Source organism: Cynocephalus volans, chromosome 9, assembly GCF_027409185.1.
Source record: "Cynocephalus volans isolate mCynVol1 chromosome 9, mCynVol1.pri, whole genome shotgun sequence".
NCBI classification, from domain to species: domain Eukaryota; kingdom Metazoa; phylum Chordata; class Mammalia; order Dermoptera; family Cynocephalidae; genus Cynocephalus; species Cynocephalus volans.
Window position 1 is genome coordinate 135,827,367 of NC_084468.1, and position 17,863 is coordinate 135,845,229.

Genomic DNA, 17,863 nt, shown 5'->3' on the forward strand with positions numbered 1-17,863 from the left:
AACTGAAGAAGTTATTCAGCGAAATAAAAAACACAACAGAGAGTTTAACCAGCAGGCTTGTCGAAGTTGAAGAGAGAACCTCTGAACTTGAAGATGGGCTGTTTGAAATAACACAAGCAGACAAAAAGAAAGAAAAAAGAATCAAGGACATTGAAGAAAATCTGAGAGAGATATCAGACAACCTTAAGCGCTCAAATATCCGAGTCATGGGTATTCCAGAAGGGGAGGAAAATGGAGATTCCATTGAAAACATATTCAACAAAATAGTGGCAGATAACTTCCCAGGTATAGGAAAAATCACAGATCTTCAGATCCAGGAAGTTCAATGATCTCCAAATGTATTCAACCCAAAAAGACCTTCTCCAAGACATGTCATAGTCAAATTGTCAAAACTCAGAGACAAAGAGAGAATCTTAAAAGCTGCAAGAGAGAAGCATCAAATCACTTATGAGGGAGCCCCAATCAGGCTAACATAAGACTTTTCATCACAAACCCTAAAAGCTAGAAAGGAAGGGGTGATATTTTCAAAATACTAAAAGACAAAGATTGCCAGCCAAGAATACTCTACCCTGCAAGGCTCTCCTTCTGAAATGAAGGGCAAATAGTATATTTCTCAGACAAACAAAAACTGTGGGAGTTCACTACCACATGACCACCCTTACAAGAAATCCTCAAGGGAGTACTGGGTTTGGTTCCTGAAAAATAACTACCACTGCCATATAAACCCAAGAAAAATCAATACCCACTAGTATAATAAAAATGGCATTCATGAAGAGAAAACAAGCAAACAAAAACGCTATCTACAACCTAAGGAACCAACAAACACAGAAACCAAACAGTAAATCAGAAAGCAAGGAACAAAAGACACCTAAGACAGCCAAACAAAAAATAAAATGCTAGGAATAAACCAACACCTTTCAATAACAACTCTTAATGTAAAAGGCTTAAATTCCCCAATCAAAAGACACACACTGGCTGACTGGATCAAAAAGGAGGACCCAACTATATGCTGCCTACAAGAGACCCACCTCACCCATAAAGATTCACACAGACTAAGAGTGAAAGGATGGAAAAAGATTTACCATGCAAACAGAAAAGAAAAACGAGCTGGAGTAGCTATTCTTATATCTGACAAAATAGACTTTAAACTAAAAACCATAAAAAGAGACAATAAGGGACACTACTTAATGATAAAAGGACTGATCCATCAAGAAGACATAACAATCATAAATATGTACGCACCCAATGTTGGAGCAGCCAGATTTATAAAACAAACTCTATTAGACCTAAAGAAGGAAATAGATACTAATACCATAATAGCAGGGGACCTGAACACTCCACTGTCAATATTAGACAGATCATCTGGGCAAAGAATCAGTAGAGAAACACAAGATCTAAACAAGACTCTAGACCAATTGGAATTGGCAGATATCTACAGAACATTCCACCCAACAACCTCAGAATATTCATTCTTCTCATCAGCACATGGATCATTCTCCAGAATAGATCACATATTAGGTCACAAATCAAGTATCAACAAATTCAAAAAAATTGGAATTATCCCATGTATCTTCTCAGACCACAATGGATTAAAACTAGAAATTAATAACAAACAAAACTCTGGAAAGTATACAAACACATGGAAATTAAACAGCATTCTACTTAATGACATATGGGTCCAAGAAGAAATCAAGCAGGAAATCAAAAAATTTATTGAAACTAATGAAAACAATGATATATCATGCCAAAACCTGTGGGATACTGCAAAAGCAGTATTGAGGGGGAAATTTATTGCATTAAACGCTCACTTCAGAAGAATGGAAAGATGGCAAGTGAACAACCTAACACTTCACCTTAAAGAACTAGAAAAACAAGAACAATCCAAACCTAAAGTTAGCAGACGGAAAGAAATCATTAAGATCAGAGCAGAACTGAATGAAATTGAAAACCAAAAAACAATTCAAAAGATCAACGAATCAAAAAGTTGGTTTTTTGAAAAGATAAATAAAATTGACAAACCATTAGCATGGCTAACAAAAAAAAAAGAAGAGAGAAGACTCAAATAACAAAAATTAGAAATGAAAAAGGCAATATTACAACTGATTCATCTGAAATACAAGGAATCATTCGAGACTACTATAAACAACTATATGCCAACAAATTTGAAAATCTGGAGGAAATGGATAAATTTCTGGACACACACAAGCTCCCAAAACTGAACCGTGAAGATGTAGAAAGTTTGAACAGACCAATAACAATAAAGGAGATTGAAGCTGTTATCAGAAGGCTCCCAACAAAGAAAAGCCCAGGACCAGATGGATTCACAGCAGAATTTTACCAAACATTCAAAGAGGAATTGACACCGATTCTTTACAAACTATTCCAAAAGACTGAAATGGATGCAAATCTCCCAAACTCATTCTATGAAGCAAACATCATCCTGATACCAAAACCAGGTAAAGATATAACCAAAAAAGAAAACTACAGGCCGATATCCTTGACGAATATAGATGCAAAAATCCTCACTAAAATACTAGCAAACAGAATACAGCAACACATACGTAAAATTACTCATCACGATCAAGTGGGATTCATCCCAGGGATGCAAGGTTGGTTCAACATATGCAAATCAATAAATGTGATACACCATATTAATAAACTCAAACACAAGGACCATATGATCATCTCTACAGATGCTGAAAAAGCATTTGATAAAGTTCAGCACTCATTCATGACAAAGACCCTCTATAAGTTAGGTATAGAGGGAAAGTATCTCAACATAATTAAAGCCATATATGACAAACCCACAGCCAATATCATCCTGAATGGGGAAAAGCTAAAAGCTTTTCCTTTAAGAACAGGAACTAGACAAGGATGCCCACTCTCACCACTCCTATTCAACATAGTGTTGGAAGTACTAGCTAGAGCAATCAGAGAAGAGAAGGAAATAAAGGGCATCCAGATTGGAAAAGATGAAGTCAAACTGTCCCTGTTTGCAGACGACATGATCCTATATATCGAAGAGCCTAAAACCTCTACAAAAAAACTCTTGGAATTGATAAATGATTTCAGCACAGTAGCAGGATACAAAATCAACACACAAAAATCAGTAGCATTTCTTTTCTCCAATAGTGAACATGCAGAACGAGAAATCAAGAAAGCCTGCCCATTTACAATAGCCACCAAAAAAATAAAATACTTAGGAATTGAGTTAACCAAGGAGGTGAAAAATCTCTATAATGAGAACTACAAACCACTGCTGAGAGAAATTAGAGAGGATACAAGAAGATGGAAAGATATCCCATGCTCTTGGATTGGAAGAATCAACATAGTGAAAATGTCCATACTACCGAAAGTGATATACAAATTCAATGCAATCCCCATCAAAATTCCAAAGACATTTTTCTCAGAAATGGAAAAACCTATCCAGACATTTATATGGAACAATAAATGACCACGCATAGCCAAAGCAATGCTGAGCAAAAAAAATAAAGCTGGAGGCATAACACTACCTGACTTTAAGCTATACTACAAAGCTATGATAACCAAAACAGTATGGTACTGGCATAAAAACAGACACACTGACCAATGGAATAGAATAGAGAATCCAGAAATCAACCCACACACTTACTGCCATCTGATCTTTGACAAAGGCACCAAGCCTCTTCACTGGGGAAGGGACTGCCTCTTTAGCAAATGGTGCTGGGAGAACTGGATATCCATATGCAGGAGAATGAAACTAGATCCATACCTCTCACCGTATACTAAAATCAACTCAAAATGGATTAAGGATTTAAATATACACCCTGAAATAATAAAACTGCTTAAAGAAAACATAGGAGAAACACTTCAGGAAATAGGACTGGGCACAGACTTCATGAATATGACCCCAAAAGCACGGGCAACCAAAGGAAAAATAAACAAATGGGATTATATCAAACTAAAAAGCTTCTGCACAGCAAAAGAAACAATTAACAGAGTTAAAAGACAACCAACAGAGTGGGAGAAAATATTTGCAAAATATACATCTGACAAAGGATTAATATCCAGAATATATAAGGAACTCAAACAACTTTATATGAAGAAAACAAGCAACCCAATTAAAAAATGGGCAAAAGAGCTAAGTAGGCATTTCTCTAAGGAAGATATACACATGGCCAACAGACATATGAAAAAATGCTCAACATCACTCAGCATCCGGGAAATGCACATCAAAACTACACTGAGATACCATCTAACCCCAGTTAGGATGGCTAAAATCCAAAAGACTCTGAACGATAAATGCTGGCGAGGTTGCGGAGAAAAAGGAACTCTCATACATTGTTGGTGGGACTGCAAAATGGTGCAGCCTCTATGGAAAATGGTATGGAGGTTCCTCAAACAATTGCAGATAGATCTACCATACGACCCAGCTATCCCACTGTTGGGAATATACCCAGAGGAATGGAAATCATCAAGTCGAAGGTATACCTGTTCCCCAATGTTCATCGCAGCACTCTTTACAATAGCCAAGAGTTGGAACCAGCCCAAATGCCCATCATCAGATGAGTGGATACGGAAAATGTGGTACATCTACACAATGGAATACTACTCTGCTATAAAAACGAATGAAATACTGCCATTTGCAACAACATGGATGGACCTTGAGAGAATTATATTAAGTGAAACAAGTCAGGCACAGAAAGAGAAATACCACATGTTCTCACTTATTGGTGGGAGCTAAAAATTAATATATAAATTCACACACACACACACACACACACACACACACACACAAAAAATCGGGGGGGGGGAAGAAGATATAACAACCACAATTACTTGAGGTTGATACGACAAGCAAACAGAAAGGACATTGTTGGGGGGGAGGGGGGGAGGGAGAAGGGAGGGAGGTTTTGGTGATGGGGAGCAATAATCAGCCACAATGTATATCGACAAAATAAAATTAAAAAAAAAAATTCCATCATTTTAAATATCAAGAAATTGAGGCTCACTGTGGTTAAATAAGTAGCTAGAGTCTTCCAGCTCCTGAGCCAGTACTCTTCCCTTCATCACCCCTCCAGTTCATAGCAATACATCTCACAAAATCAGCCTGAGGAACCGTTTTCAGAAAGAGCAACCGCTTTGAAACAAAGCAATTCATCAATTCTAACAGAAAATTTAGATTAAAAGCTGAGTATTCACTTTAGCTTTACAAAAAGCATTCAGAAAAAGATTCTATTATTAGCAAACAGCTTTTACAGCATATGATTAAGTTTGCATAAATGTTACATACAAATAAGAGCTCCGAATGCATTCAGAGTCAACTAATGATACTGAAAGCTTACTATATATCAGTTACTGTACTAGAAATTCTCACAGGGAAATAATTCTGAATTACAATGACTCATTGAGAGAGGTTCCTATTTTAGATATTTCCATTTTGCAGATAAGGAAACCATGGTTCAGAGATATTTAAGGAGCATGTCCTTGATATGAGAGCAAGTAACTAGTGAAGTTAGATTCTAGCCACCTCTCTGCAAAACTAATTAGCTATTTGACCTTGGTCAAGTTATTTAATCTCTCTGAACTGTAGTTTATAAAGGGGATAAAAAATAATTACCTCCCAGGGTAAATGAGATCATGTTCAAAAAGCACTTATCACAGCTGTAATAATAATATTAATTTATATTTAAATTTATATATATTACAGTATTATAGTAATAGTTATTATCATGAGAGTAACTATTATTATAGTAATTATAATTAATATATATACTAACATGTTACTAATAAATTAATGGAGGTTACAATATTAAGTCATGAAATAAACTTTACTATATGGCCCCCTGTAGAAAAGATCAAGGAACGTCATGAATCTTATAAACATGTTCAAAGCTCTTTCTCTTTTCTTACATAATCTTAGATGCTAAGAGAAACAATTTAAAAGCTAGGTTCTCTCTGGGTGATAAGGCTATTTAGATCAGCATTTATGGAAACATGTCCATCAAATTCCATCCCAAGGACATTAAATTGGGTAGTGCATTAGGTCCTGGTTTTTTTGACATTGTTCATGTAGAGTACCATAAAAAAGCTGGAAACCAGTGTTAGAATAAGCTACGAGTGCTCGGGGAACTATCACCAGCTCAAATGGCTGTAGACATCACTGAAATGGCTGTGTTCTGATGACTGGCTCTGGAGGTGAACCTCTGAGAAGGGACGCAAAGCACAGGGCTACATCAGGGCTGCAGTGTGGGAAGCCTGGCTTCAGATACTGGCTCTCACCTTGAGCCAAAGATTGTCAAAAGAGACAAGCGAGGGAAAGGGACTATCCAAGCTGTTTCTTTGAGACAATGCCAATAATAGATAGATTGATGGGAAAAGAAGTAGAAAATATTACAGAGGTCAATCAAATCTATGAGCTAACCCAGCAGAGTCTCAATGGGGCATCATGAAACCCAACTCTGTCCTTGACTATATCTTTATCTAGGGTCCTGGCTTTGTCAAAGTACCAGATAGAACCACTCCAAGAGAGGCCATGATCATAGTCACCTGGTCAACTCCAAGGTAATCCTTAGGACCAGACAGCCCCTCTGGGTAGCCACAAAATACAGGAGCTGTGTGAAGGACACAGGAATAGCAACTTTCAGGAGCCAAAGTGGGGCAACTAAAGGGGTTCAGGGGGGCAGTCCAAAGCAACATCCCTGGAGAGGTATCCAGGCAGCACCACTTGTGCAGTGAGTAACAGGAAACAACTTGGACAGATGGTTCCAGCTAACCAACAGTTGTCAGACTAAGGGCTACTTGCCCAGCAAAGCCCAAATTAGCTAAGATTAGAAACTTCAAGGGCCACAAGCCCTTAAAGGAGACTCTGACTCAGGGGCAGGTCTATCTGTGGCCAACAGAGCAAGTGTGTGAGCTCCACACTTACTATTATAGTGACATACACCCTTGAAGAGGTGACACAGGGACAACTTCTTAAATACAAGGCAAGGAAAGAGTCTTTTTGGCACTTGCCACCTCAAAAATCATTGACTGGCTATTATCACAATGACAGAGAACAACAAATGCTGGTGAGAATGTGGAGAAAGAGGAACCCTTATACACTGTTGGTGGGACTGTAAATTAGTACAGTCATTATGGAAAACGATATAGAGCTTCTCAAACAAGCACATATAGAACCACCATATGATCCAGTAATGCAACTACTGGGGATATATCCAGAGGATTGGAAATCATCAGGTTGAAGGGATACCTGCACTCCCATGTTTATTGCAGCTCTATTTACAATAGTCAGGTGATGGAACCAACCTAAATGTCCATTGATGGATGACTGGATAGGGAAAATGTGGTATGTATACACAACAGAATACTACTAAGTCATAAAAAAGAATGAAATTCTGCCATTTGCAGCAACATGGATGAGCCTGGAAAAAAATTATCCTAAGTGAAACAACCCAGGTAGAGAAAGAGAAATACCTCATGTTCTCACTCTTAACCAGGAGCTGAATCCATAAATAAACAAATAAACAATAAAGAGAGACAGAGAGAAAGAAAGAAAGAAATAACAATCCCAGTCATAGGTTGAACTTTTAGAAAGAGAGAAAAGAACAGTGGTTACTAGAGGTGGAAAAGGGGAGGGGAGGGAAAGAGGGAAGGGGGCTAATGAGGAATTGGTTAATGACACAAAGAATGATTGCATATTATAATAATGAATAAGCTAACTATCCTGATCTAACCACCACATATTGTACACAACTACTGAAAATCAACATTGTACCCAACATGTATGTACAATTGTAGTAGATTGAATTATGTCCCCCCCAAACTCCCTGAAGCTTGAACTGTGTCCCCCAAGTTTTATATATTAGAAACTTGGTCCCCACTGTGACTGTTAAGAGGGTGGGAAATCCTATTGTGGTAATTGAAAGGCAGAGCCTTGAAGAGGTGATTAGATTGTAGGACCCTGCCATAGTGAATGGATTAAAAATTGTGGTCAGGGGCGTGGTTCCGAGGGTTTAAAAAGAAGAGGAGAGTCTGTCTCTCTCTCTCTCTTGCTCTATTTGCCCTGCCATTTTCACAATGTGATACCCCGTGTCACTGTCACCACCACCAAGACCCCCACCAGATGTATTCCCTGGACTTTGGACTTCCCAGCCTCTGAAACTGTAAGCAATAAATTTTGTTTTCTTTATAAATCACCCAGTTCTGTGTATTTTGTTATAAGCAACAGAAACGTACTAATACAATAATAAATTATCTTAAAAAACAAAACAAAACACATCAACACATACAGACACAAAACCATCAAACAAAAATGGTGGAGGAGTGGTGTGACCCAGTGCAAGTCAGTTGGCTCATGTGGCATTGTTTCCTTTCAAGGATGGGGGCTTCCTATGCCAAAGCCACACCTGTGTTACCACGGAAATAGGCCATTTTTCTATCTCCAATCCAGAGACAATTATCAGTTATAAAGAAAGGATGGAACAGGGCTATGAATTGGTTCCCTAAGAATCCAGGTTTCTTCTTACATAAGGACTCTGGAAATTGTATCTTGGGTATTTCCATTTTGCAGATAAGAAAACCATAGCTAAGATACATTTGAAGAGCTTTTCTTTGATATGAGAGTGAATAACTAGTGAGGTTTGATTCTAGTCACATTTATTTAACAAAATTACCCAAGTGCAATATAAAGGGTGTTTATTTTAACTGACAAGACAATGGTGACATGGCAGAAAATCAATGCATGTGTTTTTTAAAAAACAAAATAAAACAAGATTTCTCTTTCTAAATAAAATGCTCAAAATCGCCTAAACTTAAGTATTATACAGAACTCAGAAGAATTCCTTTAGACCCTGTGCTACACAGGAAATAATTTTTATGATGAGTAAAAATAAAATAATTGTCTAAGCCAACACTTCATATACCACAGGCAAGTCTTCTTATATAATGACCAGTCTGAGACCCAGAACCATGTAGAGTGTTAATTGAGACCTTCTCCCTCTGCAGCATTTCTCCATTTAAGCCATGCTTGGGTCTAAACCAGTGTTTCCCAAAGTGTGGTCCCAGGACTGGCAGCATTGGCACCACTTTGGAACTTGTTAGACATGCAAATTATTTTGCCCCAATTAGATCAGAAACGCTGAGGGTGGGACTTAAGAATCTGACACACCCTAGGATTGCAGAACTACTGTTGTAAACATCGCAATGGCAAAGTCTCAGGTTTAACAAGGCCCAGGGAATGCCTCTGAGGCCCTGAGATGGGAATGTTCCAGTGGATATGCTCATGTGGGATTGGTTTGTGAAAATGGGATCTTGTTCTGTGTTGATGAGATCGGTGGAGTGTTTGCATGAACACACTTCCATGGATATGCAAACCATTAATGTCAAGACAGTTTATTGCCAATGACATGACATTGGAAGTCTCAAGCTTTGGATTCTGCTTTTCCTAATCCTCCTTTTCCGGGATCATAGGCAGAGTTATTCATGCCCAAGAGGAAAACTGGTTTGCTTAAACCAGGGTTTCTCAACCTTGGCACTATTGACACGTTGGGCCACATAATTTTGTTGTTGGGAGCTGTCCTGCGCTGTTGGATGTTTGCCAGCATCCCTTTGCCAGCATCCCTGGCCTCTACCCACTAGATTTCATAGCAACTCCCCTTCTCGCTGCACTCCTACCCCACGTTGTGACAATCAAAAATGTTTCCAGATATTGCCAAATGTCTCCTAAGCATGAAATTGCAGTTGGTTGAGAACCACTGACTTAAACCAAAGCTGTTCCTTCAATGTGGCAGTGAAGGGACAGTCAAGCTGACAGACTGGAGCACGCTTCCAGCGGGCTGGGGGGCGACTCATGTTGTAGGACTGGCCATGCCTCTGTCTCCACTGCACCAGCACTACCTGGGCAACGACCAGGGCACAGAGGAAGATCAAGATCATCTCCACATGCATGGACTCATGGTCCCGGTGCATCTTGTACATCCTCTCCTGCTGCAGGCTGGAACTGGCAAATGAAGTCATCTGAAAAAGCCCTCAAGTCTCCCACATTTAGCAAAAAAAAAAAAAAAACAGAAAAAGAAAAAGAACAGGCTGGGCTCACAGGAAGCAATTAGTTATTTCAAATGTAAGGATTGGTAAGATTTGGTTTCAAAATTTTCTTCGTTCCTTCCCTTTGCCCAGGTTTGGGGAAGGGACAGCTGATTCTATTAGCAAAACTAATTCATCTTAACCCTTTGCTTTCCCTGGTTTTGGCCTCAGCCTTGTCTTTTCAAGTAAAGTGAAGGGGTCGAAAATCACTGATGTGCCCTGGGAAGACCTGGGTTCCAGTTCCTGATCTGCTACTTCATCACCTTATGACCTTGCGAGAGTCATCTACTCTTCTGAGCCTCAGTTTCCTCACTTGCAAATTTAAGATAAGGATCCCTCTGTACTTCCCAGTACATATGACATATGTCTGCAAAGGCACATGTTATTTCATTTGTACCCATATGAGGAATAATTATTATTAGACTGAACCATATGAAACTGCCATTTTTGAAAATCAAAAACAGTAGAGTGTTGGTAATTTCAAGTAATTTCCACTATTTTAGGGAAAAAGGATATCCTGGAGATGATGCCTATGCCAAAGGAGAGTATATTATCCGTGGGGCAACAGGGGGCTCTTGAGTGAGTTGTACAAATGGTTATACAACTGTCATAAGGAGAAGGAATAGGCCTGAGTCTTATCTTAGACATGCTCCAGCATTCAAATTATGGCTGAATGTTTTGGTTTTTAGCTAGATACTTAGTTTTACACAATGGTAGAGAAAACCACTAAAACAGCATGCCATCTGGTTTAACATCCTAGAACAGAAGTGGCCTTGAAGAAAACCTAGAGCAGTGGTTCTTGACCTTGGCTGTAAGCCAGAAATCACAGGGGAGCTTTTAAAAATCCTAGTGCCCAGATGTGCCCCAGATCAATTAAATGACCATTGCTAGGTGTTATGGGGCTGAATCGTGTTCTCCCCAAAACTCGTATGTTGAAGTCCTAACCCCCAGTACCTCAACCTGTCAACCCAAACCTGCCATCACCATGATCTTGGGCTTCTAGTCTCCAGAACTATGAGAAAATAAATTTCTGTTGTTTAAACCACCCAGTCTGTGGTACTGTTATGGCATTCCCAGCAAACTAATAAAGATTTCCAGGATAAGACCTAGGCATCAGTAATTTTTAAAGCTTCCTGTGTGATTTTAAGAAGCAGCCAAGGTTGAGAACCACTGGCCTAGAGGAAGAGAGAGAAGCCCAAGGTCAAGATTTGCGAAAGGGGGGAAAATTGCAAATGCTGCCAATCAATTACTTTCTAAATATTGGTTAGCATTATGTTTCATCCCTAGTGGGGCACCATCAGTCACAAAATCTCTTGTTTCTACTTATGACTGGTTACAGTATGCAGTTAGCTAGTATATAGTCAGAATGCACTACCGAGTAATATTAGTCTGTGCCACAAGATAGTGACTATTAAAAAGGCACCTGTTGGGTGTGTGGATTGGGTTCTCTCCCTCTACCAGCATTTCCACAGCTACTCTTAAAGCAGAGAAGTACCCAGTGCCTCAGAAAAGGGCCCCATACTAATCGCAGGGGTGCCCCCTGCTGGACAAGGTGTAGAAATGAGACCACGGAGCTTAAATATTCCTTCTTGAGATCAGCATCTTTGACATAGACTCTTTGAATGTTAGTGCTGGAAGGTACATAGATGTCCCGAAACTCCTTCATTTATCAAATGAAGAAGGTGAAGTCCAGATCAGGTAAGCAACTTTAAGTAAATTAAGTGGCTGTTAGTCTGTGTGTTGAAACCTGAACTCAGGAGACGAGAATGATTTCTAGAAGCTCATAAAAAAAAAAAAAAAAATTACACTTGTTTTCCCAAAGAAATGGGAAGAAAAATTAAAAGGATATAGGAGTTTAGTTGTGGTTTTTACAGCCCCAAATCCAAAATAACTATTTAATATTTTACGTAATTAATGTACTTTCAACTTAGGCCATGTAGATAGAAGAGTGAATTCATCAGTCTATAAAATAGGACTTGCATAGCTATAAAACAGAATGTCTTGTATGATATTAATATATTTTGTATATATATATAAAATGAAAACACATCTCGAATGGGTTAACTTATGTGGAAATACAACAAAAGATTAAATTGGTATACAAATGTAATAAGTATTTTCTATTTTGAGTAGAAATACATTCATAATTGATTCCTATAATGCAAAAAAGGTGGAAGTTTTCATTTTTATTTCATTTTGTGTGGTGCTTAAAGGGCCCAACGGTCCCACAGTAGGTACCAGAATACAGGGAAAACAGCATATAAAGAAAACCAGATGTATCATGTACCTAAAATAAATAGTAACTTGACACTGACATATTTTGAAGCATATATTAACCCTGCTTTGTGGGACTGCATGGATTGTGCTGTGGAAAACAGATGAAATCTATGCAGTGTTGGTGTATAGTGTGCTTGTCACATATGGCTACGCTACCCCATCTTCTCTACCCTGGGAAATTTACAAATAAAATGATGACTTCATTCAACTTCCTAATCTGTTAAGATGGATATCTAATTTTCAGTAAGACAGCTATAAAAAATACTAATCACTTACTTCCATGCATCGTCCTCAGAAAGCTTGTGTGAGAGATCTGAAAAACATAAAAAAAGGCCCTTATCAAAATTTTCTTGTTTTCTTGGCTCGTATGTTAAAGAATTACACGGGAATCCCAAACCATGTAAAATAGCAGTGTTCTCTAGGACTGGAATAATTTAGGATGAGAGTCCTAATAAAATAGTTTGCTTACATAACTAACACAAAACAAACAAAGGAACAAGAAAAAACCCCAGTAATCGGGTCACTATTAATAAATATTTGATTCTACTCTTAGGTCAGAGAACCAGATGTGGCTCCATTTCTGTGGTTTAGTTTGGGCAAATCAGTCAGTGCCACCACGGCTTCTGGGAGGTGATGTGTGAATCCAAGAACCCCTAAAAAACCACCCATTTTTGTGGTGTCTTAAATAATGCCAGTGTGTAAATATCATCTCCAAGTTGAAGGTTTTAGAGAGCTGACCAGACTATTGGTTGACCAGACTTTTTGTTTGGAGCATTTTTGTGCCCTCCTGTTAGGGAGACACCATTACAGATCCCAGGGCAGGGAGCAATCCAGCCTCAGGCCCTTGAAGATTAAGCTGGGGAACAGAGAGGTCATCCCCAGGACAGTGCTTTTTGGACGACCTGAAGAGTCTACCCCTGTGTGCCTTCCCTTCATTACTGCTAATCCACTACATTTAGTCATTTGAAACCTTTAAGGCCAATCACTGGAAAGACACAATCTTATAACTTTCATGGAGGGTACAGACAGCTTAATCCCTACTCCAGTAGTGTTAAAAGACACTGTTTGAAAGGTAACACCCCTGATGATGGCAAAGAAGGGAAGGTGAACAAAACATTTGTTACACAAACCTGGTATTAACCAGATTTTCTCCCATGTTTTCTTCAAATGGTGTAAGCAGTTCTGACAGATGGAAAGAAATAACTAACACCCATAGTTCAGTCTAGCATTTCTCTCCCTCAAAGTAAATAGGCTCCATAATAAAAATCTATGCTCTGTCAGATGCTTGAGGAATTCCCTTACAAGAGAGAACAAGGCTCCAGATAACACAGGTAAGTTTAGTCGTCCCTTGGTTCCAGGATGTTTGGTGATACCGAAATCCACAGACGTTCCAGTCACTGATATAAAATGGTGTAGTATCTGCATATAACCTACGCACATCCTCTCATACACTTTAAATCATCTCTAGATTACTTAAAGTACTGAATGCAATGTAAATGCTACATAAATAATTGTTATACTGCATTGTGTAGGGAATATGACAAGAAAATAAAAAAGCCTGTATGTGTTTAGTACAGGTACAGTCCCCCCCCAGTTATTTGCTGCCCCCCCCAATTATTTGCAATCCGTGGTTGGTTGAATCCACGAATGTGGAACCCATGGGTACCGAGGGCCAACATTATAGGCTTAGGCAGTATTTGCACAAGCCCAGTGCTTTCTGGATGATGCCAGGAAAGAGGAAGTGGGTGGTGCAGCAGGTGATACTGGCAGCTTCTCGATGGCTCCCTGTCCCTAAGTGATCACACCTGGCAGGTCCCTGACCCATCAGCTGCGCTCAAGTGCTCAGTTCCAGGAGAAAAGCCACCCTTAGGTAATAGTGGTTCCTGAGTCTCCTCCTTTGTTGGATAGGTCCCTGTCTGCTGATTTCTGCTTTTGAGGAGAAAACACTGGATGGGTGTGGAGCCCTGAGCCATGCAGCCACTCAGCACTACCCAGCACTAAACACTGTGCTGCCTGATTCTTTAGGTAATGACCTCAGGCATATTAATAGAAAGCTGCTAAAAAAAAAAAAAAAAAAAAAAGAAAGCTGCTCTTGTCTACTTCGTTGGAATATTGTAAGCATAAATAAGACTCTATATGAGGGTTTTGTAGGAAGGTGCTTAATCCAAGGTCCAATTATCTTAATAAACGTTATAACCTGTAGGACTCCCTGGGTCTTTTTCTTTTTCCTTTTAGATCTTCAGGTTCATAGTGCTTTTAACATTTGCCTTTAACTAGTAATATAGTCCTGGACATAACTGTCCCCAACTATCCACCAGATTCTAAGTCATTTTTAGTGAAGTATGATAAATTATTCTTCTGGAGACCAGGGAAGTTTATAGGTTAGAAATTGTACCTAAAAAGATTTCTGTTAAACATAAATAAAAACTTCCTTAGGTCAAGAGATATTGAAATCCCTATTTCCTAGAGAAAAAGTGAACCAGGATGATTGATGATGATGATGATGATGGTGATGCTCTTACAGACATCTCTTTTCTAGTAACAGTTCTTAATAGCACAACATTTTTTTCTACATGGGGTCTACTTTTTGGTAATCTTTTATAATATATTATTTTGCAAGCCCAATCAAGATGTTAAGAGGATTTACTTTGGAAATTAAAATGACACTAAAATTCACCTGGAAGGATAATCATATAAGGACAGCCAGGAAAATTCAGAAGAATGAAAGTAAAGACTGGGGGCTTGGCTTATCAGACTGAAATCCAAGATAAAGCCAAAGAAATTAATTGAAAGCAGTACTGGCACAGGAATAGAAAGACAGATGAGTGAACAGAACAGAGTTCAGGAATAGACACAAGTGCAAATGATAAATGAGTCACTTCAAATCAGTGAGGAAAAAATGGATTGTTCAATAAATGGTGTTGGGACAACTGGCTAGGCATTTGGAAAAAAATAAAGCTGGATTCATACCTAATTCTCTGCTTCAAAATAAATTCCAAATGATCAAATATTTAAATGTAAGAAAGAAAATCTTAAAAGTGCTAGAAGAAAATATGGGCAAACATTTTCATAATTGTGCAGTGGAGAAGGCATTTCTAAGTATGACATGGAGCCCAGAAATCATAGAGTAAAAAACCTGACAAATTTTTGAGGACATAAAAATGACTAATAAACTTATGAAGAGATGTTTAAGCTCACTAGTAATAACTGCATTAAGAAAAAAGGCCAATAAACATGGTAAATCAAATATATGCATTTTTCTCCTCTCCTTCCCCAAACACCACTAGAATACACAGAAGGATAAAAAAGACATAAACCCCCAAGTACAAGGAGAGTGAGACGGGAATCCAAAGCAACCAGTTTTGGAAACTGAAAAGCAGACGGGCCAGTGGAAAGGGACATGGCGGAGCAGAGGACACTGATGCATGCCAGCATGCAGGTGGTGCACAAGTAGACTGATTGTGTTAAGGTCCTCAGGAAGAGTGAGGGACTGAGGGGTCCAAGGACTTCTGGAACTGGAGGTGCAACTGGGGATGATAACAGAAGTTTCAGTTGAAAGTTGGTTTAAGACTTCGAGGTCCCTCCTCTGGCAGAATACTAGTGGTTAAAACTGACCAATGGGACTCAGAGGAACCAGGCACGTGGAGAGAGGGCAGCCTGCGTGGAAAGTCCTCATCTCAATGGACAGAGCCCCTGCCCCCTCCTCCAGTGGCAGCATTACCTTTGGATCAGGCCACAGGGGCTCTATCCTCCTTTAGAAGACCCCTGTGCATCTCAGCCCCTGAAACAAAAAAATCTGTCTTTTTGTTTCCCAAGAACATAGTTTTGAAAGTTTGCTAACTGATTGAGTGAGCAGAAATTGAATGGAGAGAGCTGATGTAGGGCTGACATCCCCAAGAGAGTTGGGAGGCTGGGGAGGAGAAAAAGAATAGCCCATGGGCTGGAAAATCAGAGACAGAGATTTGAAATGTGGCCATCCCAAACCATCCCAAGTGTCTAGGCAGATCAGGCTCCCCTCCTAACTGTGCTGCCGCCCCCCTCCCCCCTTCTGTGGTGGGGTAGTCTGGGAATAATTTAGAATGCACTGGAAATCCTGAGTCTGAAAAATGAGGTGTGCACCAGGGGATCCTACCTACCTTGGCTCCCTTGGGAGTCAACGGGGTCAGTCCTCATCCTGGTTTAGGCACTGCAGTTAGTTGAATTGTGTCCCCCCAAAAGATATGTCTGAGTCCTAACCCCTAAAACCTGTGAATGTGACCTTATTTGGAAATAGGGTCTTTGCAGATTTAATTAAGGATTTCAGGATGAGATCATCCTGGATTTAGGGTGGGCCCTAAATCCAGTGACTTGTGTCCCTATGAGAGAACGGAGAGGAAGATTTGCCACCCAGAGACACAGGCACAGAGGAGCAACATCATGTAGAAGGCCATGTGAAGACAGAGGCAGAGACTGGAGCAATGCAGCCATGAGCCAAGAACACCTGGACCCACCAGAAGCTGGAAGAGGCAGGTAAATATTCTCCCCTAGAGTCTTTGGAGGAAGCATGGCCCTGCTGACACCCAAGTTTTCGACTTCTGGCTTTCGTAACTGTGAGGGAATTAAATTTCCATTGTTATGGCAGCCCTAGGAAACTAATATAGGCACGATCAAACTTCCAGCCTCCCAGTCCCAGCAGATGTTTGCTACCACTCAAGCTTGTAGCCAGCAGTGCAGGTAGGAAGAACGTGGACCCTACAACTGAAGTCTAGCAAGCTGCATGGGTCATGGCAGGACCTGCAGGCAGGGCTGTGAGAGCAGTTTAGTTTATAATAATTAGACATGTGGCATGTGGGTCTCCATTTATGCCCTTGGCTGGGAATGCTGGTGGCCAGATACACCCTGTGCACACAGAAGATCAGAGGATTCCTCTCTGAAGAAGCTATCCAAGCACTGTAGATTGGATGCCCCCCAATATCACTGAAGCTTAATCTCCACTGTAACTGTTGAGGGTGGGAAATCCTATGATGGTAATTGAAAGGTGGGGCCCTGAAGAGGTGATTAGATTGTAAGGACCACGCAGTAGTGAATGGATTAATAATGGCGGTCAGGGTGTGGTTTGGAGGGCTTTAAAAGGAGAGTGAATGATGAAGTTGCTCTCTTGCTCTCTCTGCTCTGCTATTTTCTACCATGTGAGACCCCTGCATGGTTGTAAAGCCACCACCAAAGAAGACTCACTAGATGTGCTCCCTGGACTTTGGACTTCCTTGCCTCTGAAACTATAAGCAATAAATTTCATTTTCTTACAAATCACCCAGTTTTGGGTATTTTGTTATAAGCCATAGAAATGCCAAGAGAAAAGACCGACAGACATGGACAGTCCTTGTCTTCATATGTAAAGGCCCAGCAGGTCACCCTGCAGCACAGCCTCCTGTCAGCAAGCTCTCTCTGCTAGCAAGAACTTCTGAACAATGCTGTAGTGTCTCCCCTTAGATACACGTGAATAGCCAAAGATCACTAAACATTTGAGACATGAGAGGATTCTGCA

At 39.8% G+C, this 17,863-nt stretch overlaps 1 protein-coding gene across 1 annotated transcript in view; it reads right to left on the reverse strand.

Moving 5' to 3' along the window:
- Window positions 1–16,512, reverse strand: part of RNF175 (ring finger protein 175) — a 47,342-nt gene extending 30,830 nt beyond the window's left edge. Inside the window, exons 1-3 of the mRNA XM_063107490.1 lie at window positions 16,476–16,512; window positions 12,616–12,652; window positions 9,832–9,973 (exon numbers count right to left, since the gene is read on the reverse strand). Of these exons, the coding sequence (XP_062963560.1) occupies window positions 9,832–9,973; window positions 12,616–12,652; window positions 16,476–16,512 (216 nt within the window). The remainder of the gene's footprint in view (window positions 1–9,831; window positions 9,974–12,615; window positions 12,653–16,475) is intronic.
- Between the last annotated feature and the right edge of the window lie 1,351 nt (window positions 16,513–17,863).